The sequence below is a fragment of the Schistocerca serialis genome, chromosome 7 (genome assembly GCF_023864345.2).
Source record: "Schistocerca serialis cubense isolate TAMUIC-IGC-003099 chromosome 7, iqSchSeri2.2, whole genome shotgun sequence".
Taxonomy (NCBI): domain Eukaryota; kingdom Metazoa; phylum Arthropoda; class Insecta; order Orthoptera; family Acrididae; genus Schistocerca; species Schistocerca serialis.
Window position 1 is genome coordinate 612,391,153 of NC_064644.1, and position 26,914 is coordinate 612,418,066.

General features: G+C 39.0%; 1 protein-coding gene across 1 annotated transcript in view; it reads left to right on the top strand.

Annotated features, from left to right (window-relative positions):
- Nucleotides 1-26,914, top strand: part of LOC126413295 (uncharacterized) — a 640,882-nt gene that overhangs the window by 257,057 nt on the left and 356,911 nt on the right. The window contains exon 11 of the mRNA XM_050083195.1: nucleotides 3,160-3,280. Coding sequence (XP_049939152.1) covers nucleotides 3,160-3,280 — 121 coding nt within the window. The remainder of the gene's footprint in view (nucleotides 1-3,159; nucleotides 3,281-26,914) is intronic.

Genomic DNA, 26,914 nt, shown 5'->3' on the forward strand with positions numbered 1-26,914 from the left:
TTTGTGTTTTGCAAATCTAACTTAGAGTTTAATTCTGCCTTCAGTTCGTCCTGTTTTGTGTGCTGTGATTCAAACTGTGCTTTGATAAACCTTTGCCTAGATCTGGCCCCTGTTTTTAAATTCCCATAGCCCCAACAAACTCTATGGATTGATGTTCTTTCTCCATTGTGTTTTGTTTCGCCTTTAATCTAGTTATCATTAAAAGTACACTCGCTTATTTCCACAACCCCCCACACTTCACAAACAACCCCCCACACTTCACAAACAATCAAAGGTCAGTAGTAGCTCACCCGGCATCGGTGTAATGCGTAGTCAGCAGCGGTGTACGGTGGCGTCAGCGTCGATGGATGGCGGCGTTGGCTTAGGTGGATGGTGGCATCGGCGTAGGTAGACGGCGGCATCGGTTTATGTGGACGGCGGCTTCGGTGTTGGTGTGATGGGACGGCGGCGTTGGTGTATGGTGGTGTCAGCATTTGTGTATGGCGGCGTCAGCGTTTGTAGATTGCGGCATCGGCGATTTGAGACTAACTGCAGCGTTGTGTGATTTTCTTGATTCCCGTAATCATTTCACCATTTATCAACACAATATTTCTGGATAAGTATCATGGAATCGCTCTTCAGCCTCGCTGTTATCGGTTGCTATGGCAACTCCCAACTGTTTTGTTTCTTTTTCTTATAACTTCTTTAATATTTCCCCTTTTTTCTCAGGTCCTTTCTTTACAGTCGCCACGTTCTTGCAGTGGCCTGGTGTAATGTTAAGCTCTCTCTATACAGCTTAAACATTTTTGTGGACTTGGTTGTTGAAGAATGCTGGTTCTGCTTTCTTGCAGCGCCGATGTCTTCTGCTAGCACAGGACGCTTCTCCAAAGATTTCACTGCTAGGAAGGGGAAATTTTCACTCTCTCATTCTCTCTCTCTCTCTTCTTATTTAAAAAAATACACTACTCTTGGAATATCATTCAATGCACCAGAACATCTTTATTTCCACTTTGTACAAAAAAACAACTAAACTTCATGACCTAAGCCCACACATTACCGGGCACCCAGAATAAGTTAATTACACATTTTTTAACACAATTAATACATAAGCTTTTATTGTGGCTGACTATCCACATCCAGTCCACATACTCTCAACAGCAGTTCAGTGTCTAATAAACAGTCACTATTTCAAGTCTCTCCATTTGTTTTTTAACAATACAATGCTACATTACTCTTTGCAGCTGGCCACAGAGTTTCTGGGGCGTATTTGCTTATTCTTGACAGGTTGCGCTGAACACTTGCCAGTGCCGACGAATTATCTCTCCTCCAGTTTCGCCTGCACAAACAATAAATGGGTACAGTATCCCATGCTCATCCTTACGCCCTGCTTTAAAATAACGCGTGTTCAAAACGGATGGAACACAAGTGTCTCCAGACTTTCGTAAAATTCTTGGGGCACTACAGTAGCATACCCCTTTTTGTGCTAAAGACAACTGGCATTGTAATTATGTACATCACTGTTCCTTTCAAACTGCAGTGGATTATTTACAACAAACTTCATGAGGGAATAAATGTACTGTGAAGCAGTAGTCAAAATGCCCAACTCCATAAACAGATATCTACAAGATGATCATGGGTGAGTACCACATATTTTTCTTACAGTACATCTTTCAGCAAAGAATACCTTCTTTCTTAAAGATGAGTTACCCTGAAACATTATTCCATTAGACGTTACTGAATGGCAATATGCAAAACAAATCAAATTACTGATTTATCTCTCCCCATGACTTGAAATGATTCTGTGTGCAAATGTAGTTGAAGTAAGTTGTTTTAGGACTTTCCAAATGTAATGTTAGAAAAATTGGTATCACATGAATTGGTATTGGATCCATGCTGGTAGGCATGGAGGAGGTCATTCTCTTTGAGATACTTCATTACATTTGAACTCAGAATATGTTCTAAGATTTTGGATGACAGTTTTGCAGATCACTTCCACTACCCCTCTTGTAGATGTGCTTTATTCCAACTTCTGGACACATTTTTTTCTCAATAGATATACAGTATATTATGGATCAAGGAGAGGCTAAGTCAAGCATGAATTCTGTATTATATGTTGTAGGGATTCCATTGAATCCTGGCACATTCAACAATTTCAGTTATTTTAACTTGTAACTGTTTCTCAATGCCACTGATACTAATATCCAGTGAACTGTATTTTAATGGATTTCTGAGCACTTGAAATGTGTGAATACAATAGTTTTGCCTCAACAACAGTAAAAGTTATCATACAATATCTCAAAATCTTTGGTTCTGATTTTTTTCTTGCAGAGGTACCAGTACTGGGTACAGATGCATTCTGTCACTGATCGAGCATTGCTAATGTCTGCATCACTCATTTTTCAATGGTGTGAGAATTAACCTGGGGCAATGTTTCTTGGTCTTATTTTGTAAATGAACATTTGAAAGTAAAGTTAGCATTTCTACTTTCATAAAGTTATTTGAGGCTGCTATTACCGTATATTTCATACATATCACTGCTAAAACATACATAATCTAGGTAAGAGAAGACTGTGAATGTATGTACTTCTTTTTTGAATTTCTCAGTTATGTTGTTTGACTAATGAAAAGTTTTGTAATCCTTGAATCTAGGACATTTTTAAGTTTGTGCTGAAAAATAATTATTGATTCTTTTATGTTTGTGTGTTCAGTTTTATTATTTTCTATTATTTCAGGTTTTGTATGGTTTTGCTTAAGTCTCATATTTTGTAAGTTTGACATAATAATAAAATAATAATTTGTACTGGAAATACTACATACATATTTTTAGCTATGCATGTAATTTGTTTTTACATTTGTATCTTCTCCTTAGCATAAATGTTCTAGTTGTCCCATATATTTTGTCTTTTGTTTGGTTTGGTGGTGAGCAGTATGTGAACCAACTGTGGTCTCATGTAGGTGTGGTAACAAAACAAACATATACAGGATGAAAATTATTCAATAATGACTGCTTCACAAAATTTGCCTAGCTCCTTTACCAATTTCAAAGTTATTTTATTCAAACAAAAGAGTAAGTAAGTTGTATATTTACTAATTGCTAAATACATAAAATTAATATGTATCAGCAGTTTTTCACAAGCAAATTTATCTGAATAAATATTAACCTTTCTTATTATCACACAGGGGCTGCTGAGAAGAGTTCAAAACATGGAGCTGAAGACAAAGCAAATAGTATCATCACTGCCATGAAGGAACGTATGAAGCAGAGAGAACGAGAGAAACCAGAAATATTTGAACTTATCAGGTAGGAGAGACATTTTATTGGAGCACAGAGGATTTCCTTTTGATATAAAAAGTTAATTACATTTTGTTAATCTGGTGTTATAAGTAACTCACAATATTGGCAATAATAAATCATTCTGTAAGTGCCTACTGCAGTTATAATGAAGAAAATTGCTACTTCAAGATATACAGCAACCACCAATTTTTTTATGTAGCCTTATTTGTGCTGAGACATGTTTTGGGTTTTCACTCATCTTCAGTTGGTTTAGTACATATTTTCATCAGTGCCATATTTTTGTTGGCTACATCTTAAATGCTTCAGCTACCATGTGCAAAGTATGAATTTCTTTAGCTACCACATTTCCCAAGATGTATTTTATTTTAATTAGTACTTAGATGCACTTACTTTTATTCTGTAGCTTCACTGAATCAGCATAACATTCACCGTGTGCCGAACTTCCGTGTTTGTTTACATCAGCAAATACACCCAGAATCAAGCTACAAATTTCTTATACCTTAAAGAAGTGAATTATGTTGATAGGCTTTATATTGATTATGACAATGTTCCATACTCCTCTACCAACCTTAAAAATTGGTACTTGCCTCTATGTCACTGAAAAAATGAATGTCATATATCGTAGCGTAACATACAATGTGTATATTGTAAGGAGGTGTGCAAGCGTTTTTTCCCCCAGCTGGAATTTCTTTTCCAGATTAATGCTATAACAATGACTGTGCCAGTAATTAACAGATAGTTATCTAACTAGTGGTGTAGTGACTATCTGGCATCAGCAAAATGATAACTAAAATTAGCATGAATGTCACAAAAGTAATATGTCATATTGTACATATAAAAAGTAAAACCACATACTTACAAGAAGAAATGTACTGTAGTAGTGAATCCAGCATTGATTCAGAATTGCTTAATATCTATGCAAATATGATATATGTCCCAATCTGAGGTATCCGTGGCAATTGTGTCAATGTGCAAATTCCTGCTAGTTGTGACTTCAGCCACTTTGAAGGCATGGTACTCAATAGTACAATTAATTGTATAGAATGTGAACGAAAAAGAATCCTTTTTTGTAAATAATGCTATTACAAAGCTTCAGAATGTACAACATTTTTTGTTTTTGGGATAGTGTGTGGTAAAGAGTATGAACTGGTTTTCTAAACTACCAGTAAAAGCACCAATACAATGGGCCACATAAAAACACTCTTAATGGCAATCAATTTCAATGTATTTGAATGCCGTACTGTGAGCCATCTTTATAGTTACTGCAAATGAAACCTTTATTTGCTTAAATTGAATGGTTAAATCACTTGAGATCATTGGTATATGAGGTATGAGAGAGACCTCTCCAGCTTGTGAATCTTTGGGGATAGTAGTTTCAGTGACTTTATTTTGCATAGTTTTAATCTGCAAATGGACGGCATTAAAATTTTGTATGATTTATATTGTGTAGTATTATTCTAATCATAAGCTGAAAAGCCATAGTTACAAGTTTCCTAATATTGAATGAAAACAATCAGTATATGAGAATATAATGTAACTGGGTAGATAAAAAGCCTACTCACCAAGCAGTGGTAGAACACACACACACAAAATGTTATAATAATGCAAGCTTTCAGAACCAGTGGCTCCTTCTTCAGACAGAAGTGTTGAAGGGGAAGGAAGAGGGGTGAAGGGAAAGGACTGGAGAGTTCTAGGAGCAGGGATAGATTTCAGAAAAGTGACGCAGAACCACGGCTCAGGGCAGACTTACAGGATGGGATGAGAAGGAAAGACTGATTGTCGGGGACTGCACAGGATAAGCTTAAAGCTCTTAGGTTTTCAAATATCATCTGGTGCAGTCCCCAACAATCAGTCTTTCTGTCCAGTCAGTCTATCTATCCAATTACATTATATTTTCATATAGTAATTGTTTTCATTGAGTATTAGGAAAGTAATAACTGTGGCGTTTTGGCTTATGATTAGAATAACACTATGCAATATGAATCATACAAAATTTTTAATGCTGTCCATTTACAGATTAAAACTATGCCAAATAATGTTATTGAAACTGCTATCCCCACATATGTCTGCTTGTGTCTGTATGTGTGGATGGATATGTGCGTGTGTGCGAGTGTATACCTGTCCTTTTTTCCCCCTAAGGTAAGTCTTTCCGCTCCCGGGATTGGAATGACTCCTTACCCTCTCCCTTAAAACCCACTTCCTTTTGTCTTCCCCTCTCCTTCCCTCTTTCCTGATGAGGCAACAGTTTGTTGCAAAAGCTTGAATTTTGTGTGTATGTTTGTGTTTGTTTGTGTGTCTATCGACCTGCCAGCGCTTTTGTTCGGTAAGTCACCTCATCTTTGTTTTTATATATAATTTTTCCCACGTGGAATGTTTCCTTCTATTATATTGAATATGAGAAAAACAACAAAACTACTAATTTTCATGACACAACATAGACTTCTTTTTGGTGGTCCCACCTGAATGTTTATTAGAATATTGTGTAAAAATTTGAAGTAAACTGGTCAAGAAATTTTTGAGATTTTTTCCTAACAATATTCCCCATGTACGCAGGGTGCAAAAAAAGTCAGTTAGCCCAAAATGCAGTGCAATGTTTTGTGGTTTCAGGGGTTTATACAGAGTTGTTTGCTGTACCATAATTATTGAAAATGTCGTCCATTGTTTTCTAGACACTTAACACATTGTTTAAACACTGATTTACATATATTGTCACATAACTCCCCATTATTACCAAAAATGTTTCCAAATTATTTTTCGGTGAAATCCCTTAAGTGCTTTAGGTTTAATGGTTTTGTAGCGAAAATATTGTCTTTCAAAACCCTTACATTGAAAAATCAAATCATGTTAGCTCTGGTGATGTTGGAAGCTATTCAGTTTTACCCCGTATTCCTATTCCCTCTTGAAAATCATCAACCAAAAGTGCACAGATGTGTAATCCATAGTATTGTGGAGAACTGTCTTGCTGCAAAATGAAGTTGTTTCATACAGCTTCAGATACAGGGGTATTCCATAATTCAGTAATAGCTTCACTTAACATTTCATGACACATCAAAAAAATAAGGGCATATCACTATTTTGCTGCATTCGCTTCATCAGACCAAAGGATTGTTTTTTTAAAAGTTAGAATCACCTTCACTGTGGCCTACATTCTACTTAAAGAATTCACGTCTTTGATCAGTATCATTCGTGTTTAGGGTCTGTGATAATGTAAACTTATAAGGCTTCGGGTGTAATGTTTTGACATTCTACTTAAATCTCTGTCAGAAAATTATAGTCCCATAGTAGCTCTTCTTGCAGATTTCTTGAGTGATTGAATGAATGCCTGTGCAACAAGCAGCCACTGCATGGTAAGTCAGCTATAGAATCTGTAACATTGAACCTTTGATTTAATTTGTTGTTAACGTGACTGCATGATTACTGTGTCTGCAGGAACTTTACAATGAAGGATTGTATTACATCTTCATAATTTTGATAAAATTTCCACCACATCTGTAAAGCAAACACCCGCTGTTCTGTAGACAATTTTTCTCTTCATAATTGTAGTAACATGATTCACGTTTCCGTCGCTCTTCACATAGTGTAGATCGGGAACTGTCTGCTAGGCATGCCCGATGTGAACTCAACTGGCCTCAGCCCTTGCTGCCTGAGTTGTTGTTGTTCAGCTGGCAGAGGGCACGGCCGACTTCTCATGTGCCCTCTGCTGGACGGAACTTTACTTGCGGCAACTACTGTCCGTGATGCGCCATGCCGATGTGCGCCTCCTACGATCTTTGTGGTGGCTACTGCACTCCTCCTCCTTCGGGGGGCGAAGCCACAGTGATCCACAGTTTCGGAAGGTGGAGCGGTGTGCAGTAGCGATGACCTCCACGTCCATTGGAAGGCTGGAGTCGGGGGCATCTGCCAACCCTTCAGCCGGAACCATCGAATACGGTTGGAAGTCGTCCCACCACTGGAGCCTGGGACAGAATGGGCGACAAGCCGTCAAACTCCAGATCCTGGTCCACCTCGGAAGGGGCAAGACCCAGTGGCAGGGACGATGGGGAAGGGACGACCACAGGTGAAACAGCCTCCTGAGAAATCGGGCCTGCGAGGGGGACCTACTCTCGCCGGGCCATCTCGAATAATGGCGTTGCCAGTGCTGGAGCTACTGGAAGTTGCCAAGGCTGAGAACCATCGCAGTGTGGCGAAGTCACAGGTGAGAGGCGTGGTAGCATCCCCTGAGAAAACAACACGGGTGCCAGCAATGGGGAAGCCGGCGCCCGAGGGGTCAGAGGGTGGGTGCCCAAACGTCGACGTACTTGATTTTGGTGACAACGTACCTTCCGGTCCCCCGCCTGCAAGGTATAGAGCCAGTGGCCATTGTGGCGCAGGACCACCACCGGTATCCAATGTGGTTTGCGACCAAACCCACGTGCCCAGACCGACATACCTGGTGGAAAGCTGAGTACCCTGTTTTGTGAAGACTGGCGAGGACCAGGCCAGAGGAGGTGCAGCAAAGTCCTAGGTTGGCACCCGTGGAGGAGCTCTGCGGGGCTGCGTTCTCCCATCAGTGTGGTCAAGTATGCCATCAGTAGAAACGTCAACGCCTCTCCGCAGGAAATTTGTGCACATACTTTTTCATCTGGATCTTAAATGTGTGCACCATGCACTTGGCTTCCCCATTCAATTGTGGAAGAAAGGGGGGAGAGCAAATGTGCCAAATAACAAAGTGCCTACAAAAATCCTGGAAGGTCTGCGAAATAAACTGAGGTCCATTGTCTGATACCAGGGTGACTGGAAGACCTTCCACAGAAAAGATTTTTGCTAGTGCCTGGATTGCAACTTCTGAAGTGGTTGAGGAGCAGTGAACCACATATGGGAATTGGGAATAAGCATCAATGACAATGAGTCAAAAGCCGTTGAGAAACGGGCCCGCAAAATCTATGTGAACATGTTCCCATGCCTGGGTTGCAGGTGGCCATGAAGAGAACGCTGACCTGGGAGATGCCTGTTGTCTCGCATATTAGGAACAGGCGGCCACCAAGTGCTCAATTTCTATGTCAATACCGGGCCAGTACACATGTCTGCGAGCCAAGGTTTTAGTACGGGAAACACCCCAGTGCCCCTCATGTAATAACATGGGGACCTCCCTTCACAAACTTGCAGGAACAACCACACGAGGAGCTGTATCATCGGTAGCCAGAAGGAGAACTCTATCCAAGACTGAGAGGTGGTCTCGTAGAACAAAATAATTATGAAGAGGGTCCGAGGCCCGGCCTAGAGGTCGGGACGACCACCCCTGCTGAACGAGGCGAACTACTAGCCGAAGAACCGGGTCAGCTGCCATTTCCCTGGCGACGCGAGAGCTAGTGATCGGGAAGCCATCAACTGCATGGCGGGATGCCACATCCAAATGAAAACACATAATCTCCTCCTGATCCAACTGAGGATCCGGGCCCACCGGAAGACAGGAAAGAGCGTCGGCGTTGGCACGCTGTCCAGTAGGGTAAAAATGAATATCATAATGGCACTTAGAGAGGAACAAGGCCCAGCACTGCAGTCTGTGGGCTACCCTATCTGGAATCTGAGAGGCGGGGCCAAATAACGATATTATTGGCTTATAGTCAATGATTAACTGAAACTTCGTGCCTGATTAACTGAAACTTCGTGCCATACAAGAAAGGGTGAAACTTGGTAACAGCGTAGACATTGGCCAAAGCCTCTTTTTCCACCTGGGATTAATGGGCCTGCGTGGGACTAAGAGTTTCAGATGCAAACGCCAGGAAACTGCTGCGCCCGTATCTACTTGCAGTCGTAATTGGCGTGACCGAACCGACACCTCGATAAAGAGTTTGTGTGCCGATGCGTCGGTAGCCTGGCCAGATGAAACTTCCTGAATGTCAATGTCCATGTCCTCTGTACCTGCTTCCTTCCATTCTTTTGAGGCTGAGCGGCAAACTTTAGCAATGTGGCCTTTTTTATTACATTTGCGACAAACGGCCCAACGCTGGGGGCACTCTGACTGATCATGATGTATATAGCACTTGTTTCATGGTGGCCATGAGCTCCGTCTGCTGCTCAACTAAAACTCGCACTAAATCCTCCATGCCGTGGATAAGCTGCGTAACCGGAACAATGATGCAACATGTGAAAGAACGACCCTAGTCATCGCCAGTTGTGTAGTAACACGATACATGTTTCCGTCGCACTTCACATAGTGTAGACCAGGAACTGTCTGCTAGGCATGCCCAATGTGAACTCAACTGGGCATGGCCCATGCTACCTGAGTTGTTGTTGTTCCACTGTCAGAGGGCACGTCCGAATTCTCATATGCCCTCTGGTGGCCGGAACTTTACTTGCCGCAATTACTGTCCGTGATGCGCCGTGTCGATGTGTGCCTCTGGCAATCTTTCTGGTGGCTATTGCAATAATTATCACAGTTCCTGCTTGCAGTGAATGCACAAATTATGTCATGGATACGATATTCACTTGTGAAATAACAGACCAGTTCTGCCATCACCCTTTTAAGAAATTTTTCTGTGCACAGGTTCTGCGATTTTTCAATGTGAAGAGTGTTACTTAACTACTTGGCTAAAATTTCACCATCGACAAAAATGGCCAGTTGTTAACTGCCTTAACCTTTCTTCTAGTGTAGATTACCTTCGTAACAGTCACATTAATGCAGTTGTAATTCTACTAATTAAGTAAGCATTTATGTTATTGCTAACACAGTCACTTTTATATCATAAATTTAAAAGTAAGTCTACTTTTAAAATAAGCTACCACTTCTCACTGAAGTACATATGTTATACATTAATCAAGGAATATAAAACTATTATTTGTTTCAGTTATGCAGAGGCATGTATCAACTTTTAAGCTTCCAATATTAAATCTGTAAAAACAATTGACTTCAGAAGTAATTTCTGAATGGTATAAGAAAATTGTAACTTGACTTCAGATGTATTTACCAATTTTAAGACACACACAAGTCAGCCGTACAGCAAATTATGGATTGCATCAGTACATCATTGCAGTTGAAAATTTATGTGCTACACATATAAATGTGAAACAAGGAGCTATAGTTACAGAATAAAAGTAGGTGCACCTACAATTAGTTAAGTGTAAATATACAACTTGGGAAATGAGGTAGCTAAAAAATCTTGATTTGGCACAGTGCAGCTGCAATTTTAGTCAGTGCAGTCAACAAAGACATGGTATTAATGAAGATATAAATGCATTATACCAATTTATGGTGATGGGCAAAAGCTCAAAACATGTTGTGGTGCAAATAAAGCTCTATAAAGAAAATGGCTTGCTGCTGTATTTGTACAAGTTATTAATTCAAACCATGTAGCTCAACCAACATTGTCACAGGAAAAAAGTATGTTGGAGAAAATATCTCACATGTATGAATAGCAACTGTCATTAAGCTTGGAATCATTGCCCAGTTAAAAGCTCCGTTTATCAACACTTACTGGGTATATTATATCTATGGCTCAGATTTTAGGTACACAAAACAACTACTGTTTCAATTGAATTGTATTCTCGAGGAAGGAAAGACAAATTTCAATGTTTTTGATGTTTAGAATGCATTGATATAACAACAGGATACAGAGAGATAGAATATATCTTATTGGTTTTCAGAGTCCTTATTTTTATCAAAAGCAACATCCCCTTGAGAAAACTGTAAAATTATGAGGAGAGGGAATGACTGGTTAGTATTCACAAGTATCTCAAGTGGTGTAATTCCAGTTTTCTGTTAGATACATTTAAAAGTACAGAGAGGAAAAAAAGTCCTGACTTTTGTAAATGAAAGCAAGTGGGGTAGGTTTTTGAAGGAAGGGCAAGTCTCTCAGACCCCAGGTTGCGAGAACAAGGGCAGACATAGATCTTTGTTTCCCCTTGTCCTCACAGCAGGTGGGTTCTTCTCAATCTACAGGTCCAAATAAACTGCCCATTTCCTCATTTTCTTCCAAAGGAAGTCACTAACAGTTCCAAAACTTACAAATTTTCTATTTTTAAATTTGTCTGTTGGAAGTATTGAAATGTTGTCTCCAGCGGTAAATACTGGCAAGTCATTCTGCCACTTAATAATTTTACAGAATATTTGTTTTATGCTTCATATTTTCTTGCTTATGCTGCATAGAATAAACCCTTGTATCCAGTAATGTTGACTGTGAGAAACTGTTGACAGAAATTTGAAATCATTGTGATATGATATTTTACTAACATGAGTGTAAGTGACAAGATGTCTGCAACGCCAGAACTTAAGTCATTGTGGCACTATATTTTATTAATATGTGTGTGAGTTATACAAGATGGCTACATAGTACTAAGAGCCATAGCAGTATGTACAGGGTTCCCATTTATCCTGACCACACTAAATAACTGTTTGTCCAGATGAAAATTACAAAATGTTTCATGCAAGTGTTCTTTAGCCATCAGCAGGACATCAATTGGCATAATTGCCTTCACTGTAGCTTTGTTTTTTACAAAGATATGAACAGTGGTATGACTTTTTTAAATGGAACCCAATATTTTTTATTTGGTAATTCATTTCCTCTCCTAAAGACCTATTCAAATATGAATCGCAGTGTACCATTCACTGAAACACTTCGTTATTAATTACATAACACAACATTGACTTTGAGCCCGTGATCAAAAACTCGTCCACTTGCTGGAGTTGTCAGAAAACAAATGAAAACCAAGTAGAAATGTAACACAAAACTGACTTTGACTCTCCTGTACCATTACCCAGGAGTAGAATATTCAAACATTCAAAAGTACTCAAAATGGTGACCCTGGGCACTGATACACTGGTGCTCTCATTGAATGAAAGAATTATTTACTGCTTCCAGTGTTGCCTGCTGAAGAGAATTACAAGCAAGCATGTTACATTCCTGCATGTCCTCCTGAAATTTATTCTGGCACTGACAGCCGTGGCACCAAAAGGCCTGATGTCAACAGAATGATGCGTCTGTGTGAGAGATTTAGAGATTTGTTTGACAAAATGAGATGAAGAAATAGGTAACTTTTTTTTTATCGATAAATTAACTTTTAGGTTAGAATGTGTGTAAATGCCTGCATCACTTTCTGTCATAATTTCTTCAGTTAAAATTTCCAGAAACCTGTGTCACTGAACTTCTGAGATCACTCTGTGCTGTGTCCATAAAGTTAGTGTTTTTGTAAACTAGTCTTAAGTTATTGGTATGTTTAAACTTTTTTTTGTGATCCAATTTTCATTTTCTTGTTAAAGTCTTCTTCAGTTTTTTGTGCTCCAGTTTCTTTTGGTCTACCTGGTTAGTTTGTTGTAAACTTTCTCGTTGTGATCATAGCTCCTTCTTAAGATATGAAAATTATTAATGCCATAGTTTCATTACTTTTATTCAACATTCATAACATGTGCAACTGTAGCTCAATTTATGTGTAAAGGAGACACCATTCCGGCATATCTCCATTATACCTCAGGAGGGATTCACAAAGAAAAATTGTGATCTATGACATCACAGGTATCTTGTAGAATAGAATAGAATTCTGTTCTATTCTATTCTACAAGATACCGGTGACATCATAGATCACAATTTTCTTTTTGTGAATCTGACAAGTATAGCCTTCGTTCCTTTCTACAAAGTCTCATTACCTCCTCTGAAGCAAGTTTTACTTTTTCCTTCTCAACTCAACAGGCCATCTTGTTAGATATGGATATGCACTTCACAGATGAGTCCATAAAAACCTCTGTTTATATCAGAAGAGCAACCACCAGTAGTACTTCCATTCTGGTAGCTGTCATCTGTTACACAACAAAATGGTTCGTCCTCTATAATCTTGGCATTTGTGGGCACATCACATACAAAGTGAGAATTTGGAGACACCAGATATATGAATTTCCTTGTCAGAGACTCAACTGTGTAGCTAGTCCAGAAACAATTTCCAGTTCTATCTCACTCTTTGAAATCAACAAACCCATCGCTGCTACGAAGTAGTCACTGGCTACTACTTCTCATATCACATAATATCACCTAGGCCTTGAAAGACTCAACTACATCCTTTACAAGGCCTGTGATTACATCATGTCCTGCCCTGAGATAAGGAATGTCCTACTCAGAATCCTGCCCTCATCACCCAAAATAGTTTCTTTTCCCCCAATTAAGCTAAACAGTGCACTAGACCATCCCTACATTAATCTTGTTCTGAGTCTTGCATCATACTGTTCTTTATACCATTTCATTTCATAGAAATGGTTCAGGTTTGGGGTAAATATTATTGTTTTTGTCTATTTTATTTTGTTTTGGTACATAAACATATATTTCTTCAGCACTTATGCTGTCAGTCAATACACAAATGTTTTGCACTTTACAAATTTGATGATAGGGACACAAATACCATGTCGTTCAGCAGATATTCGAACTAATTTGTGTGAAAGCCAAAAATGTAAAGTGAAAAAATCTTCATGCATATGTTGCCTCATCACAATATGAGGAATCAGTGGATCCCAAAAGTCCTCTTTTTCTCCATGTTGAGTCCTTTCTCATGTACGATTTTGAACTGATAATTGTTCGATGTCTGTTCTTTTATCAACCCACTTTTAATGTATTTCTTCATGTAATCTTCTAGAGAGTGAAACTACTAACACAGGATGTATATGCCCTGGGGAAACCTGGAACATCCTGGGAATTTTTTCATTTGGGAGAAAACTCTGAAAAACCCAGGAACTTTTTAGTAGAACTCCAGGAATTTTTCAGTGCTTTAATTTTCAGTTGATTTTTTTTTTTTTTTAATTGACTTGTAAGAACTGATACTCTGACAAAAAAATCACTGTTTCCTGCTACTACAGAATAATACTGTAGGAAGAAAGCATAAAAGAGAGAGAGAAAAAAATGAAAGCTAAGTTGCAAAGCAAATGCACCATTTACAGTAACAAAACACTGTGCTCACATAAGCATCTGCCAACTGCAAAAAGGCTTAAGGAACAACACTATGCAATACTTCATAACCGCTAACTGCTTCCAATGAGCATGATGTCACAGTTGTGTACATTAGATTGGTTTGTGCTGTTGCCAGTGGGCTCAGGCACATGTGAAGCTGAGTGACATGTGAGCAGTATGTTCTTCTGCTTATGGCTACTAGAAGTGTGGCTGTTAGCTATATCACCAGTAGCGACAAGCAGCCAGATGCTACCCAGGAAAATTTTTCTGGTGTGCTCAAGCTGCCAGAATTGCTCAGGCACAGAACAGTCATGAGTTGTTGTGGGGAGGGGGTAGTCTACATGTGATCCATGTTTACATTTAGTGGCATTGCTGTTTCCTCTTTGTTTCAGGCTCTCATGTCAAATGAGAACAAAACAAATTTCTGCGGTCAGGATCTATTAAATGAATTAAGACATTCACATAATTACAAAAGGCTAAAATATGTTCTTAGTTCAGTTTTTGGATTTTATTTTATTTCCCCATTTTTGGGTGACAAGCATTAATCGCCTTGTAGAACTATAAAATTATTTATGTCGTTGCCGAAGAAATTTGGCTTTTATTAATCTTTTCCACTGAGGCAGGCAGTTTATTTGAAACGAAGTGTTTCATTCCACATTATTGGCTCTTCTGGCATGTATGGCATTACACATTAATAAATTACCAAACTCGAGAAAATATAGTCCTGGTACTCCAAGAAAATTCACATCCTGAAAACCATACCGACTTTGAGAACCAGCCACTTATAAGAATTTCGAGCCCAGAAGACCAGGCATTTATGTCATTATTTAAAATTTTACTTGCACCTTTGTGTGACGTATCTTAAAATGTAATACACACAAAAAACAACCAATGTTATACATAAAAGCTGAGCATTTCTTTTAGCTGCACTTTGTTGTTGTTGTTGTTGTTGTTGTTGTTGTTGTGGTCTTCAGTCCTGAGACTGGTTTGATGCAGCTCTCCATGCTACTCTATCCTGTGCAAGCTTCTTCATCTCCCAGTACCTACTGCAATCTACATCCTTATGAATCTGCTTAGTGTATTCATCTCTTGGTCTCCCTCTACGATTTTTACCCTCCACGCTGCCCTCCAATACTAAATTGGTGATCCCTTGATGCCTCAGAACATGTCCTACCAACCGGTCCCGTCTTCTGGTCAAGTTGTGCCACAAACTTCTCTTCTCCCCAATCCTACTCAATACTTCCTCATTAGTTATGTGATCTACCCATCTAATCTTCAGCATTCTTCTGTAGCACCACATTTCGAATGCTTCTATTCTCTTCTTGTCCAAACCATTTATCGTCCATGTTTCACTTCCATACATGGCTACACTCCATACAAATACTTTCAGAAATGACTTCCTGACACTTAAATCTATACTCGATGTTAACAAATTTCTCTTCTTCAGAAAAGCTTTCCTTGCCATTGCCAGTCTATATTTTATATCCTCTCTACTTCGACCATCATCAGTTATTTTGCTCCCCAAATAACAAAACTCCATTACTACTTTAAGAGTGTCATCTCCTAATCTAATTCCCTCAGCATCACCCGACTTAATTTGACTACATTCCATTATCCTCGTTTTGCTTTTGTTGATGTTCATCTTATATCCTCCTTTCAAGACACTGTCCACTCCATTCAGCTGCTCTTCCAAGTCCTTTGCTGTCTCTGACAGAATTACGTCATTGGCGAACCTCAAAGTTTTTATTTCTTCTCCATGGATTTTAATACCTACTCCGAATTTTTCTTTTGTTTCATTTACTGCTTGCTCAATATACAGATTGAACAACATCGGGGAGAGGCTACAACCCTGTCTTACTCCCTTCCCAACCACTGCTTCCCTTTCATGTCCCTCGACTCTTATAACTGCCATCTGGTTTCTGTACAAATTGTAAATAGCCTTTCGCTCCCTGTATTTTACCCCTGCCACCTTTAGAATTTGAAAGAGAGTATTCCAGTCAATATTGTCAAAAGCTTTCTCTAAGTCTACAAGTGCTAGAAACGTAGGTTTGCCTTTCCTTAATCTTTCTTCTAAGATAAGTCGTAAGGTCAGTATTGCCTCACGTGCTCCAGTGTTTCTACGGAATCCAAACTGATCTTCCCCGAGGTTGGCTTCTACTAGTTTTTCCATTCGTCTGTAAAGAATTCGCGTTAGTATTTTGCAGCTGTGACTTATTAAACTGATAGTTCGGTAATTTTCACCTCTGTCAACACCTGCTTTCTTTGGGATTGGAATTATTATATTCTTCTTGAAGTCTGAGGGTATTTCGCCTGTTTATTACATCTTGCTCACCAGATGGTAGTGTTTTGTCAGGACTGGCTCTCCCAAGGCCGTCAGTAGTTCCAATGGAATGTTGTCTACTCCGGGGGCCTTGTTTCAACTCAGGTCTTTCAGTGCTCTGTCAAACTCTTCACGCAGTATCGTATCTCCCATTTCATCTTCATCTACATCCTCTTCCATTTCCATAATATTGTCCTCAAGTACATCGCCCTTGTATAAACCCTCTATATACTCCTTCCACCTTTCTGCCTTCCCTTCTTTGCTTGGAACTGGGTTTCCATCTGAGCTCTTGATATTCATACAAGTGGTTCTCTTCTCTCCAAAGGTCTCTTTAATTTTCCTGCAGGCAGTATCTATCTTACCTCTAGTGAGACAAGCCTCTACATCCTTACATTTGTCCTCTAGCCATCCCTGCTTAGCCATTTTGCACTTCCTGTCGATCTCATTATTGAGATGTTTGTATTCCTTTTTGCCTGCTTCATTTACTGCATTTTTATATTTTCTCCTTTCATCAATTAAATTCAATATTTCTTCTGTCACCCAAGGATTTCTACTAGCCCTCGTCTTTTTACCTACTTGATCCTCTGCTGCCTTCACTACTTCATCCCTCAAAGCTACCCATTCTTCTTCTACTGTATTTCTTTCCCCCATTCCTGTCAATTGCTCCCTTATGCTCTCCCTGAAACTCTGTACAACCTCTGGTTTAGTCAGTTTATCCAGGTCCCATCTCCTTAAATTCCCACCTTTTTGCAGTTTCTTCAGTTTTAATCTACAGGTCATAACCAATAGATTGTGGTCAGAGTCCACATCTGCCCCTGTAAATGTCTTACAATTTAAAACCTGGTTCCTAAATCTCTGTCTTACCATTATATAATCTATCTGATACCTTTTAGTATCTCCAGGGTTCTTCCATGTATACAACCTTCTTTCATGATTCTTAAACCAAGTGTTAGCTATGATTATGTTGTGCTCTGTGCAAAATTCTACCACACGGCTTCCTCTTTCATTTCTTAGCCCCAATCCATATTCACCGACTATGTTTCCTTCTCTCCATTTTCCTACACTCGAATTCAAGTCACCCATGACTATTAAATTTTCGTCTCTCTTCACAATCTGAATATTTTCTTTTATTTCATCATACATTTCTTCAATTTGTTCGTCATCTGCAGAGCTAGTTGGCATATAAACTTGTACTACTGTAGTAGGTGTGGGCTTCGTATCTATCTTGGCCACAATAATGCGTTCACTGTGCTGTTTGTAGTAGCTTACCCGCATTCCTATTTTCCTATTCATTATTAAACCTACTCCTGCATTACCCCTATTTGATTTTGTGTTTATAACCCTGTAGTCACCTGACCAGAAGTCTTGTTCCTCCTGCCACCGAACTTCACTAATTCCCACTATATCTAACTTCAACCTATCCATTTCCCTTTTTAAATTTTCTAACCTACCTGCACGATTAAGGGATCTGACATTCCACGCTCCGATCCGTAGAACGCCAGTTTTCTTTCTCCTGATAACGACATCCTCCTGAGTAGTCCCCGCCCGGAGATCCAAATGGGGGACTATTTTACCTCCGGAATATTTTACCCAAGAGGACGCCATCATCATTTAATCATACAGTAAAGCTGCATGCCCTCGGTAAAAATTACGGCCGTAGTTTCCCCTTGCTTTCAGCCGTTCACAGTACCAGCACAGCAAGGCCGTTTTGGTTATTGTTACAAGGCCAGATCAGTTAATCATCCAGACTGTTGCCCTTGCAACTACTGAAAAGGCTGCTGCCCCTCTTCAGGAACCACACGTTTGTCTGGCCTCTCAACAGATACCCCTCCGTTGTGGTTGCACGTACGGTACGGCTATCTGTATTGCTGAGGCACACAAGCCTCCCCACCAACGACAAGGTCCATGGTTCATGGGGGGGGGGGGGGGGGGGGCGTTAGCTGCACTATGTTTATTAATTTAAACCATTAACGTTTACTATTTGTGTGTTCATGCTGCTTAACATTGATGTTGCCATTGACCGACTGCATCATGTGTCCTATGCTCTTAATATCTGTAGTCAATGGCTGGTGAGATCACATAACATGGCTGTGATTGCCTCACACAGGGCACCACAATCTCGATTTTAGTGCTTTGGAAACTGACATGCTGTGTTTTGTGGAATTCAAAGTTAAAATTTCATGATACAAAAATATGCAGTGTACATGTTGCTGCACGTCAAACGTCTTTCCAAACTGTCTTTTTTTTGTTTTGGTTTCGTTTTCTAAAGTGGCGGGAAATTCTACGCCAATATATAAAACCTTAACCATTCACAGGACTGATAAGTTCTACAGTGCCAAGGGGAAGTGTACTATCAATTAACATGGAAAAAGTGTATTTTCACAAGGGAAAAAGTGTATCTTTTAATTGGGAAATCTTGGAAATATCTGAGATTTTTTTTTTCCTTGTCCCTGTATGCACCCTGTAACACCTCTGAACTATGTACACCAACATTTCTTATACCAATGTCTATCAGAGCCTAGCATCACTAAAATAACCCTAAGTACCCCTTTCATGGCTGTTTCCATTGAATATACTAAAATTATCATCCTGAAATACTTCGTTCACTTTGTTCAGTAGCCTGCTAACTGAGAATATACACTTGATGCCCCTCCCAGAATGAGTCAGATATGTGTTGTTCTTACTAATTACCTGCTACTGCTGTCACTGTCAAAATGACAGGTGGTTGGGTGCAACACACACTCATGCACAGCTTGAAACTTTCACATTTACCTTTGTTACGTGCAATGGGAAATTGTTGCAACTGTGCTTCAACAGACTTACCTATGTAGCATTTATTTGGCAGTTCACCAATTAAAAGTTTGTGAAACACCACGGTTCATATTATCTAAAGCTTCCTTAACATGATGGGATGAAAGAATTTATTGAATAATATCAATTAAATATGTGATACCTCTAGTTTCCTCACATCCAACTCATTGTTTAGCGTCATTATATAACCAAAGATAATTTAAAACTATAACAAAGTGTTACGGTAAATTAGATTCTTATAAAAACAAAATGAGTAACACTGTAAACTTTTATGCATAAATTGGAAAAAAAAAACCCATGAGAATGAAAAATAAGTGTCAAAATATGTTAACAGATAAGAAAAGTGCAGAGAATGATCTGCTATTCATTAAAATATGATAATTATAAACTTTCCTTAAACAGATACACAGTTTTACATGCACATCTGGAAGGAACATGCAGAAAGACAGAATGGGTTATACGAGTGAAATAAGAATCACTTAAGACAGAACTATCTTTAAGAGTTTTTTATTAAAGATAATTGTTCAATATATTTGAATGTATGTGGCTAGCTACAGAACTTCTTAATCCATATTTGTTGGTTGGATGAATGAGAATTAAATTTTTAATTGTATCTGAAGGAAAATTCACTTAAGAAAATTGGAAATATTAAAAAAAAGAGTTGTTAACCAGTGATTACCTTCAGGATATAAAATATATAGTACTGCCTGCCAATAGCTGCATATAACAATACACTCACTATCCTTTGTTTCAGAACTATTAACTCCTTTCTCAGGAAAGCGGGCTGGTTAGGATGGGGAAGGTTAAGAAGGAATGGCAGATCACTCAAGTCCCAAGAAAAGAATGATCCATGTCTTGTGGAGATGAGGGCCAGCCAGAGATTAAGGGGAAGGAGTCAGAGAGAATAAGAGGCCAAAGATAGCACTTTGTCAAGCACTTCTGTTCATAGAAGATAAAGACTGAGTGAGAAGTAAAGATGGGTTAGCAAAAGACCAATGTATAGTGTAAATAAAGCTAGGAAAGCGGAAAATGAGAAAAAATGGAGGGAGGAAAACAAAAATGCATAATGAGTGTGTGTGTGGGGGGGGGAGGTGGCAAGATGTTCTAATGAAGATTATGTCTAGGAGAGTGTTGGGATGGGAAAATGTGATGGAAGGCAAGTTCCCATGATGGAGTTCAGGGAAACTAAAATTGGTGGTTCCAAATAAGCCATGTGTTATAGCAGACACTCTGGGTCCTTTAATTCATGCTGAAGAACATGCTCAGCAACTTGGATATGGTTGTCTTCAAGCTTTTAAGTTCATTTATGTCGTCAGCCAGTTTAATGGTGGTCATTTCTATATGAAACAAAATGCAGCAGACACCACCTGGTTGATAAAAAATGTCCATGGTTTTAGTGAGGTGAAGTGTCAGGGGAAGTTTCTGAAAATTTTAAAAATGACCAGATGAATTTGAGTTGGGAAAAGGGTTGAGGTGTTGTAGGAAGTGGAGGAGATCCTCTGCATCATGAGTCTGGACCAAAAAAATGTTGTAAATAAAACTATGCCAAGCCTGGAGGCCCAGCATCTGGATCAAGAGAAACGTTTCTTCCATGCAGCCCATAAAAAAATTGGAATACCAGTAAAATGGGGCTAGCCTGGTTCCCAAAGTGGTTTTCCTGATTTGTTTGTAGGGCTGACCTGCAAAGATGAAATAATGATGGGATATGATGAAGTTGCTGGAAGTGACAAAAAACATGCTTTTAAAAAGACTGTTGGTGGCCATTGGAAAAGGCTGAGAGGCCACATGTGAGTAGGATTTTAATGTAAATTGAGGTCTCAGGAGTACTGGCGAGGAGGATTCCAGGTGGAAGAGGGATGGGAATGGATATGAGATATTTCAAGATGTGGTTGGTGTCTTTTTGCAGGATGGGAGCACCAGAGTGATGGATTGGAAGTGCAGCAAAACCAGGGCTAAAGTGTGATTGGCAGCACTTCAAAATTAGTTGAAATTAGTTACAACAGGATGGCCGGGATAGATATTTTGTGTATATTTTTAAGTGGATAGATGGGGGGGGGGGGGGGGGGGGCTATTGTTTTAAGGATTTTCTACAGCTCACTTTCGATGGAAGAAATAGAGTCATTAGAAACAATCTTATAAGTGAAGTTGTCAGAGAGCTGATGATGCCAATCTGCTACACATTCTTCACAATCGATCACCACACTAGTGGATCCTTTGACCATAGGGAAGATAATGATAGAGCTGTCTGCCTTCGGGTCACAAATAGCTCAGGACAGATTGAGTAAAGTTTTTCATGAAGGATTTAAGTGAGTGTTCCGTGAATGGCAGGGAGGATGATTTTGGGGACAAGGAGGAGGTTCCCTTTACGACATGGGTGGGAACTATTCAAGGAAGGGATTGATGCTCACTCTGTTAGTTGTGAATTGGGATTGGTTTGTGATGCAATATTTCCAGTTCAGGTTCATTGTTACAATCTTTTTTTTTTTTTAATTTCTTATTTATTATGTCTCATTACTTCTTTACTGCTTTCATTTTTTCATCCATGTTCCCCTCCTTCCCCTCTTTCCCATTGCCTTTCGTTACCCTCACAACTTGTGAATCACTCCCATCTTTGAATCTGAGTGACCTACCCTTGCATTTCAACCTTCCCCAGTCCATTGCTCTCTCCTTCCTGAGGAAGTAACTAATAGTTCTGATATATTACATAGTGTGTATACTTTTATATATATATTTATCAGCAGTATTTATTATTTATTCTCCCAAAGGCACAAGGATTGCACAGAAATATGGAAACATCATGAGAAATGCTGGCATGAAGATAAATGCAGATGTTAGCCAAGCCAGCAGGTTGCGCTGTTGTGTTCAACCATAAAAGGCACCTGTGCAATGTCCTCAATACATTCCAAGTGTCAGCCATTGTCAGGACAGTGCCCTGTGTAGTTGAGAGTGTGTGATGGTGAAGCTAAGTGAATTCAAACATGGACAAACTTTCAGTGCTTGTATGGTGAAGCTTCCATAACTAAGGTAGCCAAAGTATTTGGTGTTTCGAGAGGCACTACTTCAAAGATTTGGACAGTATATGGAGAAAGAGAAAAAAGCATCATCCACTAAGTCACAACACAGACAAAAGTGTGTGTTGAGTGACCCTGACAGATAGTGATGAAAAACAAGAGGACAACACCTGCAAAATTCAGTACAGAATTAAATGTAGCACTAATGAACCATGTTACATTACACTGTATTATATAAATACTTGTTCCATAGATCACGAATACAGCATTTTGTAATGATATGGAACATGTCTCTTTAACATAAGTTTTCTTTACACAAAATAAGTAATTAATTTTTTTTTATACTACTTCAAATCTATATATTCATCTACTGAGTAGAAAGAGTTTTCATTCAGAAATAAATGTTGCTTGGCTATCTGTCAGACTTTTAATGCTATTTGGCAAATGACAAAGGATTTATGTGGCACCATAATTCACCCCTTTCTATGCCAAAGTCATATTTAATCCAGAATAGAAAAGATCATCTTGTCTCCTGTTTTTGTAGCTATGCATTTCACTGTTATTTTTGAATTGGAATGTCTGCACTAAAACAACATGGTGGGAGCTCCATAATCATGGAATTGCAGGGTAAGCTGAAACATAAAATGGTTTCCTACTTGTGGTCAAGTTTATGCCCTAAGAATGAAACATGGTGGGGGTTTGGTGATGATTTGGGCAGCCATATCATGGTATTCCATGAGCCTCATGGGTACTGTGCCAGGATCCATTACTACCAAGGATTATATGACCATTTTGGCTGATCAGGTCCATCCCCAGTACAGTAGTTGTTCCTCAGTGATGACGGTATATTTCAAGGCAACATGGGCTTTATTGACACATCTTGCATCATCCAGGACTTATTTTGTGAACACAAGGATGAATTGTTGCTTCTTCCCTGGCCACCACAGTCAACAGATCACAGCATTATTTAGCCTTTGTGGTCTACTTTGGAGAGAAGGGTACATGATCACTATCCACCTTCATTACATGATCGCTATCCACCTTCATCACTGTTGTGTGAGCTTGCCCTGTTTTTGTAGAAAGCATGGTATAAGATTCCCTTGAAAACCGTCGAGGAACTGTACTCATCCATTCTGAGATGACCGGAAGATTTTTTTGTATGGCAACGGTTTTTCTATACCATGATAGGCATGGTGATGTGTTTTGTTTTTGGTGTTTCCATATTTTTGTCCACCTCCTGTATGAACAGGATGATTATAATTACAGTTCCAGCTTCAAAACACTATAAAACAACCACTACTTAGAATGATATCAAACTTATCAAAGAAGAGGAAAGTGCTATGGGTGGGGGTTATGAAAATTTTCCCAATAGATGGCACTGTAAGCGTCATAAAGTAAGTGGATTCAGTTATAAATGACAGTTGAATCGCAGTACAACACTTGCAGTGTGAGTTGCACATTAAACCAACAGTGCTGTGTGATGTGCATGACCGCACTAGTGTGGCATTGAACGGTTGTGGCACTGTTATTTAGGTAAGCCTATCCACCGTGTTAAGGTCATACCACATCAGAAGGGCAAAAATGATTTTTAATTGTCTTGAGGCCAAAAACTGCATAGGAAGCAACAATGACATCAGGTTTTAATTTTTCTGAGGCCAAAAACAGCATAAAAAGCAGCAATGAAATCAGTTTTCAATTGTTGTGCAACTGTCACAAGACATGTCCAGTATGCTGTCCACTGTTTCTTACCACAGGTTGAAATTGAGAAACAGCATGTTCCACATCAGACTGGTGTGTCTCAGGGATCGTATTCAGAATGCATTGCACAATGCATGCCTTCAATTTGCAATTGGAGCACTGAACACAGCATCTTTCAGATAATCCCACAGCCAGAGGTCACATGGATTAAGGTCAGGTGATTTGGACAGCCAGGCTTGTCGTGCAATAGGTGTAAGACATGTTCAGTATGCTGTCTGCTGTTTCCTGCCACAAGTTGAAATTGAGAAACAGCATATTCCGCAACAGATCTGTGTGTCTCAGGGGTCATATTAAGAATGCATAGTGCAATGCATGCCTTCCGCTCAGGTATGTTTGCAATCGGAGCATTGAAGACAGCATCTTTCAGATAACATGACAGCCAGATGTCATGTCGATTAAGATCAGGTGATCTGGACAGTCAGGCTGTAGAGAAATTCTAGCATTTACAAAATTATGATGCAGCTGCTTCACTGGCTGTGCGGTGTGCAGAGGTGTGCCATCTTGCATAAAAATGATGCCAACTGTAGATCAATGCTGTTGGATGGTTGAAATGACATTGGTGTGCAAAAGACTCTTAGTATTTACCAGTGACAGTACAGGTAACAGTATCTGCAGGAGCCATCTCCTTAAAAAGAGGGGTGCTACAATAAATGATACCATCAACCCACACCACACTGTTAACTTCACAGGATGGAGTGGTACCGATTGATATGCAAGCAGATTTTCCATTGCCCATATTCTATAATTCTGTGTACTGACATGTCCTTGGAGATGGAAATGGCTTCATCTCCCTGTAGAATGTTCCATGGCTATTCGTTGCCATTCCTGTGTGAACAACAAATTGTAGAACAAACATTTTTCTTAGTGGCAGGTTCACATGAAACAACTCCTTAACATGGGTAATTTTGTATGTATAGCAGTGCAAGATATTCATAGCATTTAACACACCATGTTCACAGGCATGTCCAAAATTGAGACAATTCCCTTTCTACATTGCAGTGACAACATCTTCTACTGAAGTTGGATCTATTGTTTTCCTCCCCCTGCCTTACTGCACTTCAAAAGAACCTGTCATTTTGAGTTTCATTGTAATTTCTCCAGACACTTGGCAGACATCGGACAAATGCCTTTTTTCATACCTCTGACTGTCCCGAATGACTACAGAGCTGCTGAGACAGTGTTACCATTCCTGTAAAAGAGCTTTACCAGCAGTGTGCGATTCTGCATTGAGAGAGTCATGCCGACTGTCTTAGGTCCAAACTGAGGAACAGCCATGTACCTCACATCTTTTATTTTGTATGTTCTGCCACTTTCAGTACCATCTAGTATTTCATTTTTGCTAACTTTTTTCCTCCATATCATTTCCCCACTTCTTCAATAATATTCCGTTCAAATTTTTTGACATAATTCTGAGCAGTGGTTCTTTTTTGTAGTGTTTTGAAACTGTAACTTCATTTATAATCACACTTGACTAGCCAGCAGTTCTGCCTCACAATTTTTCATAAGCAAAAGCTTCAAATAATGTTAAAGAAAAATGCAGAATTGTAAAAATTTGGTTTTATAATTTGTCAGGGAAGCAAGACTAGCATAGAATGAAGACAAATAAAAGGTAAGCAGAAAAAATATGTACTAATAATACAGATAATTGCCGTGTAAAATTGAGATGATAGTTAGCTATTTTTTTGTCATTACTTCAGTCTATGGTGTATGACTAAATGAATAATAAGAATATAATAGAGGGAAACATTCCACGTGGGTATGAATAATAAGTTATAGAAGGAGTAAGGGTGACAAATCGCTTAATAATTGAGGTACTGACTTATTGATAGATACATGAAAAAGACTGACAGTTCTCTCTTAGGTTTTCATGGCATGAATAATTAATAGTGTACTTCCGGGTGTTCTTTCAAGTTGTTGTTTCCATTTTATCTACAATATCTCAACAAGTGGGTTGGTTGTTGAAATATTATGCATAAAATTTAAACCACTCAGCAAAACACCCGGAAGGTCATCATTAAGAGAGAATGTTGGTTGCTTTTGGAAAAATCTTTCTTCAGAGCTATAGAGTAGCCTACATAAACACACTCATATGCCCGCACAGCTACAATGTCCTAGTGACTGTGTTGTGCTGGGACAATGTAGCTATGCAGGTGTATGTGTATATGTATACGCTATAGCTCTGAAAAAGGTTTTCTCTGAAAGATAGCAACATTTTCAGTCTTCTTCGTGTGCTTATCGATGACTCAGCACCTCAACTGTTCATTGAGTTGTTACTTGTACATATGAGGAATAGTAATATCAGTAACAACATATGGTTAACATGTAATAAGTGTATTATTGTGTTAATGAGAGATAAACATATAGTAATTTGAACAGAATTTGGAATGTAATTATTCTGCACAACAGGCTTGTCAATGGCTGTTGTCTGTTTCAGTAATTCCCATATTCACACGTATCCTGTTTTTAAGAACTTCTTGTATTTAAACCTTGTGCAGTGAACTTACTGAAATACTGAGAACACTGTAATTACTTTAGAAGGGACCTTGTTCTATGTATATTTTAGTATTTCGTAGTACAATAACATGAAAATAAAATAATATGAATAGTCATACAATAGAATATTACAAATATTTTACACTTTTAGCAGTCTTGCTCAATGCTATATAGTGCAAACTGAAATGAGATTTTAAGTCACAGTGTGAATCAATTTTTAGATATCTTAGCAAACTGTCAGAATAAAAATATTAACAATATACAGGGTGTTTCAAAAATGACCGGTATATTTGAAACAGCAATAAAAACTAAACGAGCAGCGATAGAAATACGCCGTTTGTTG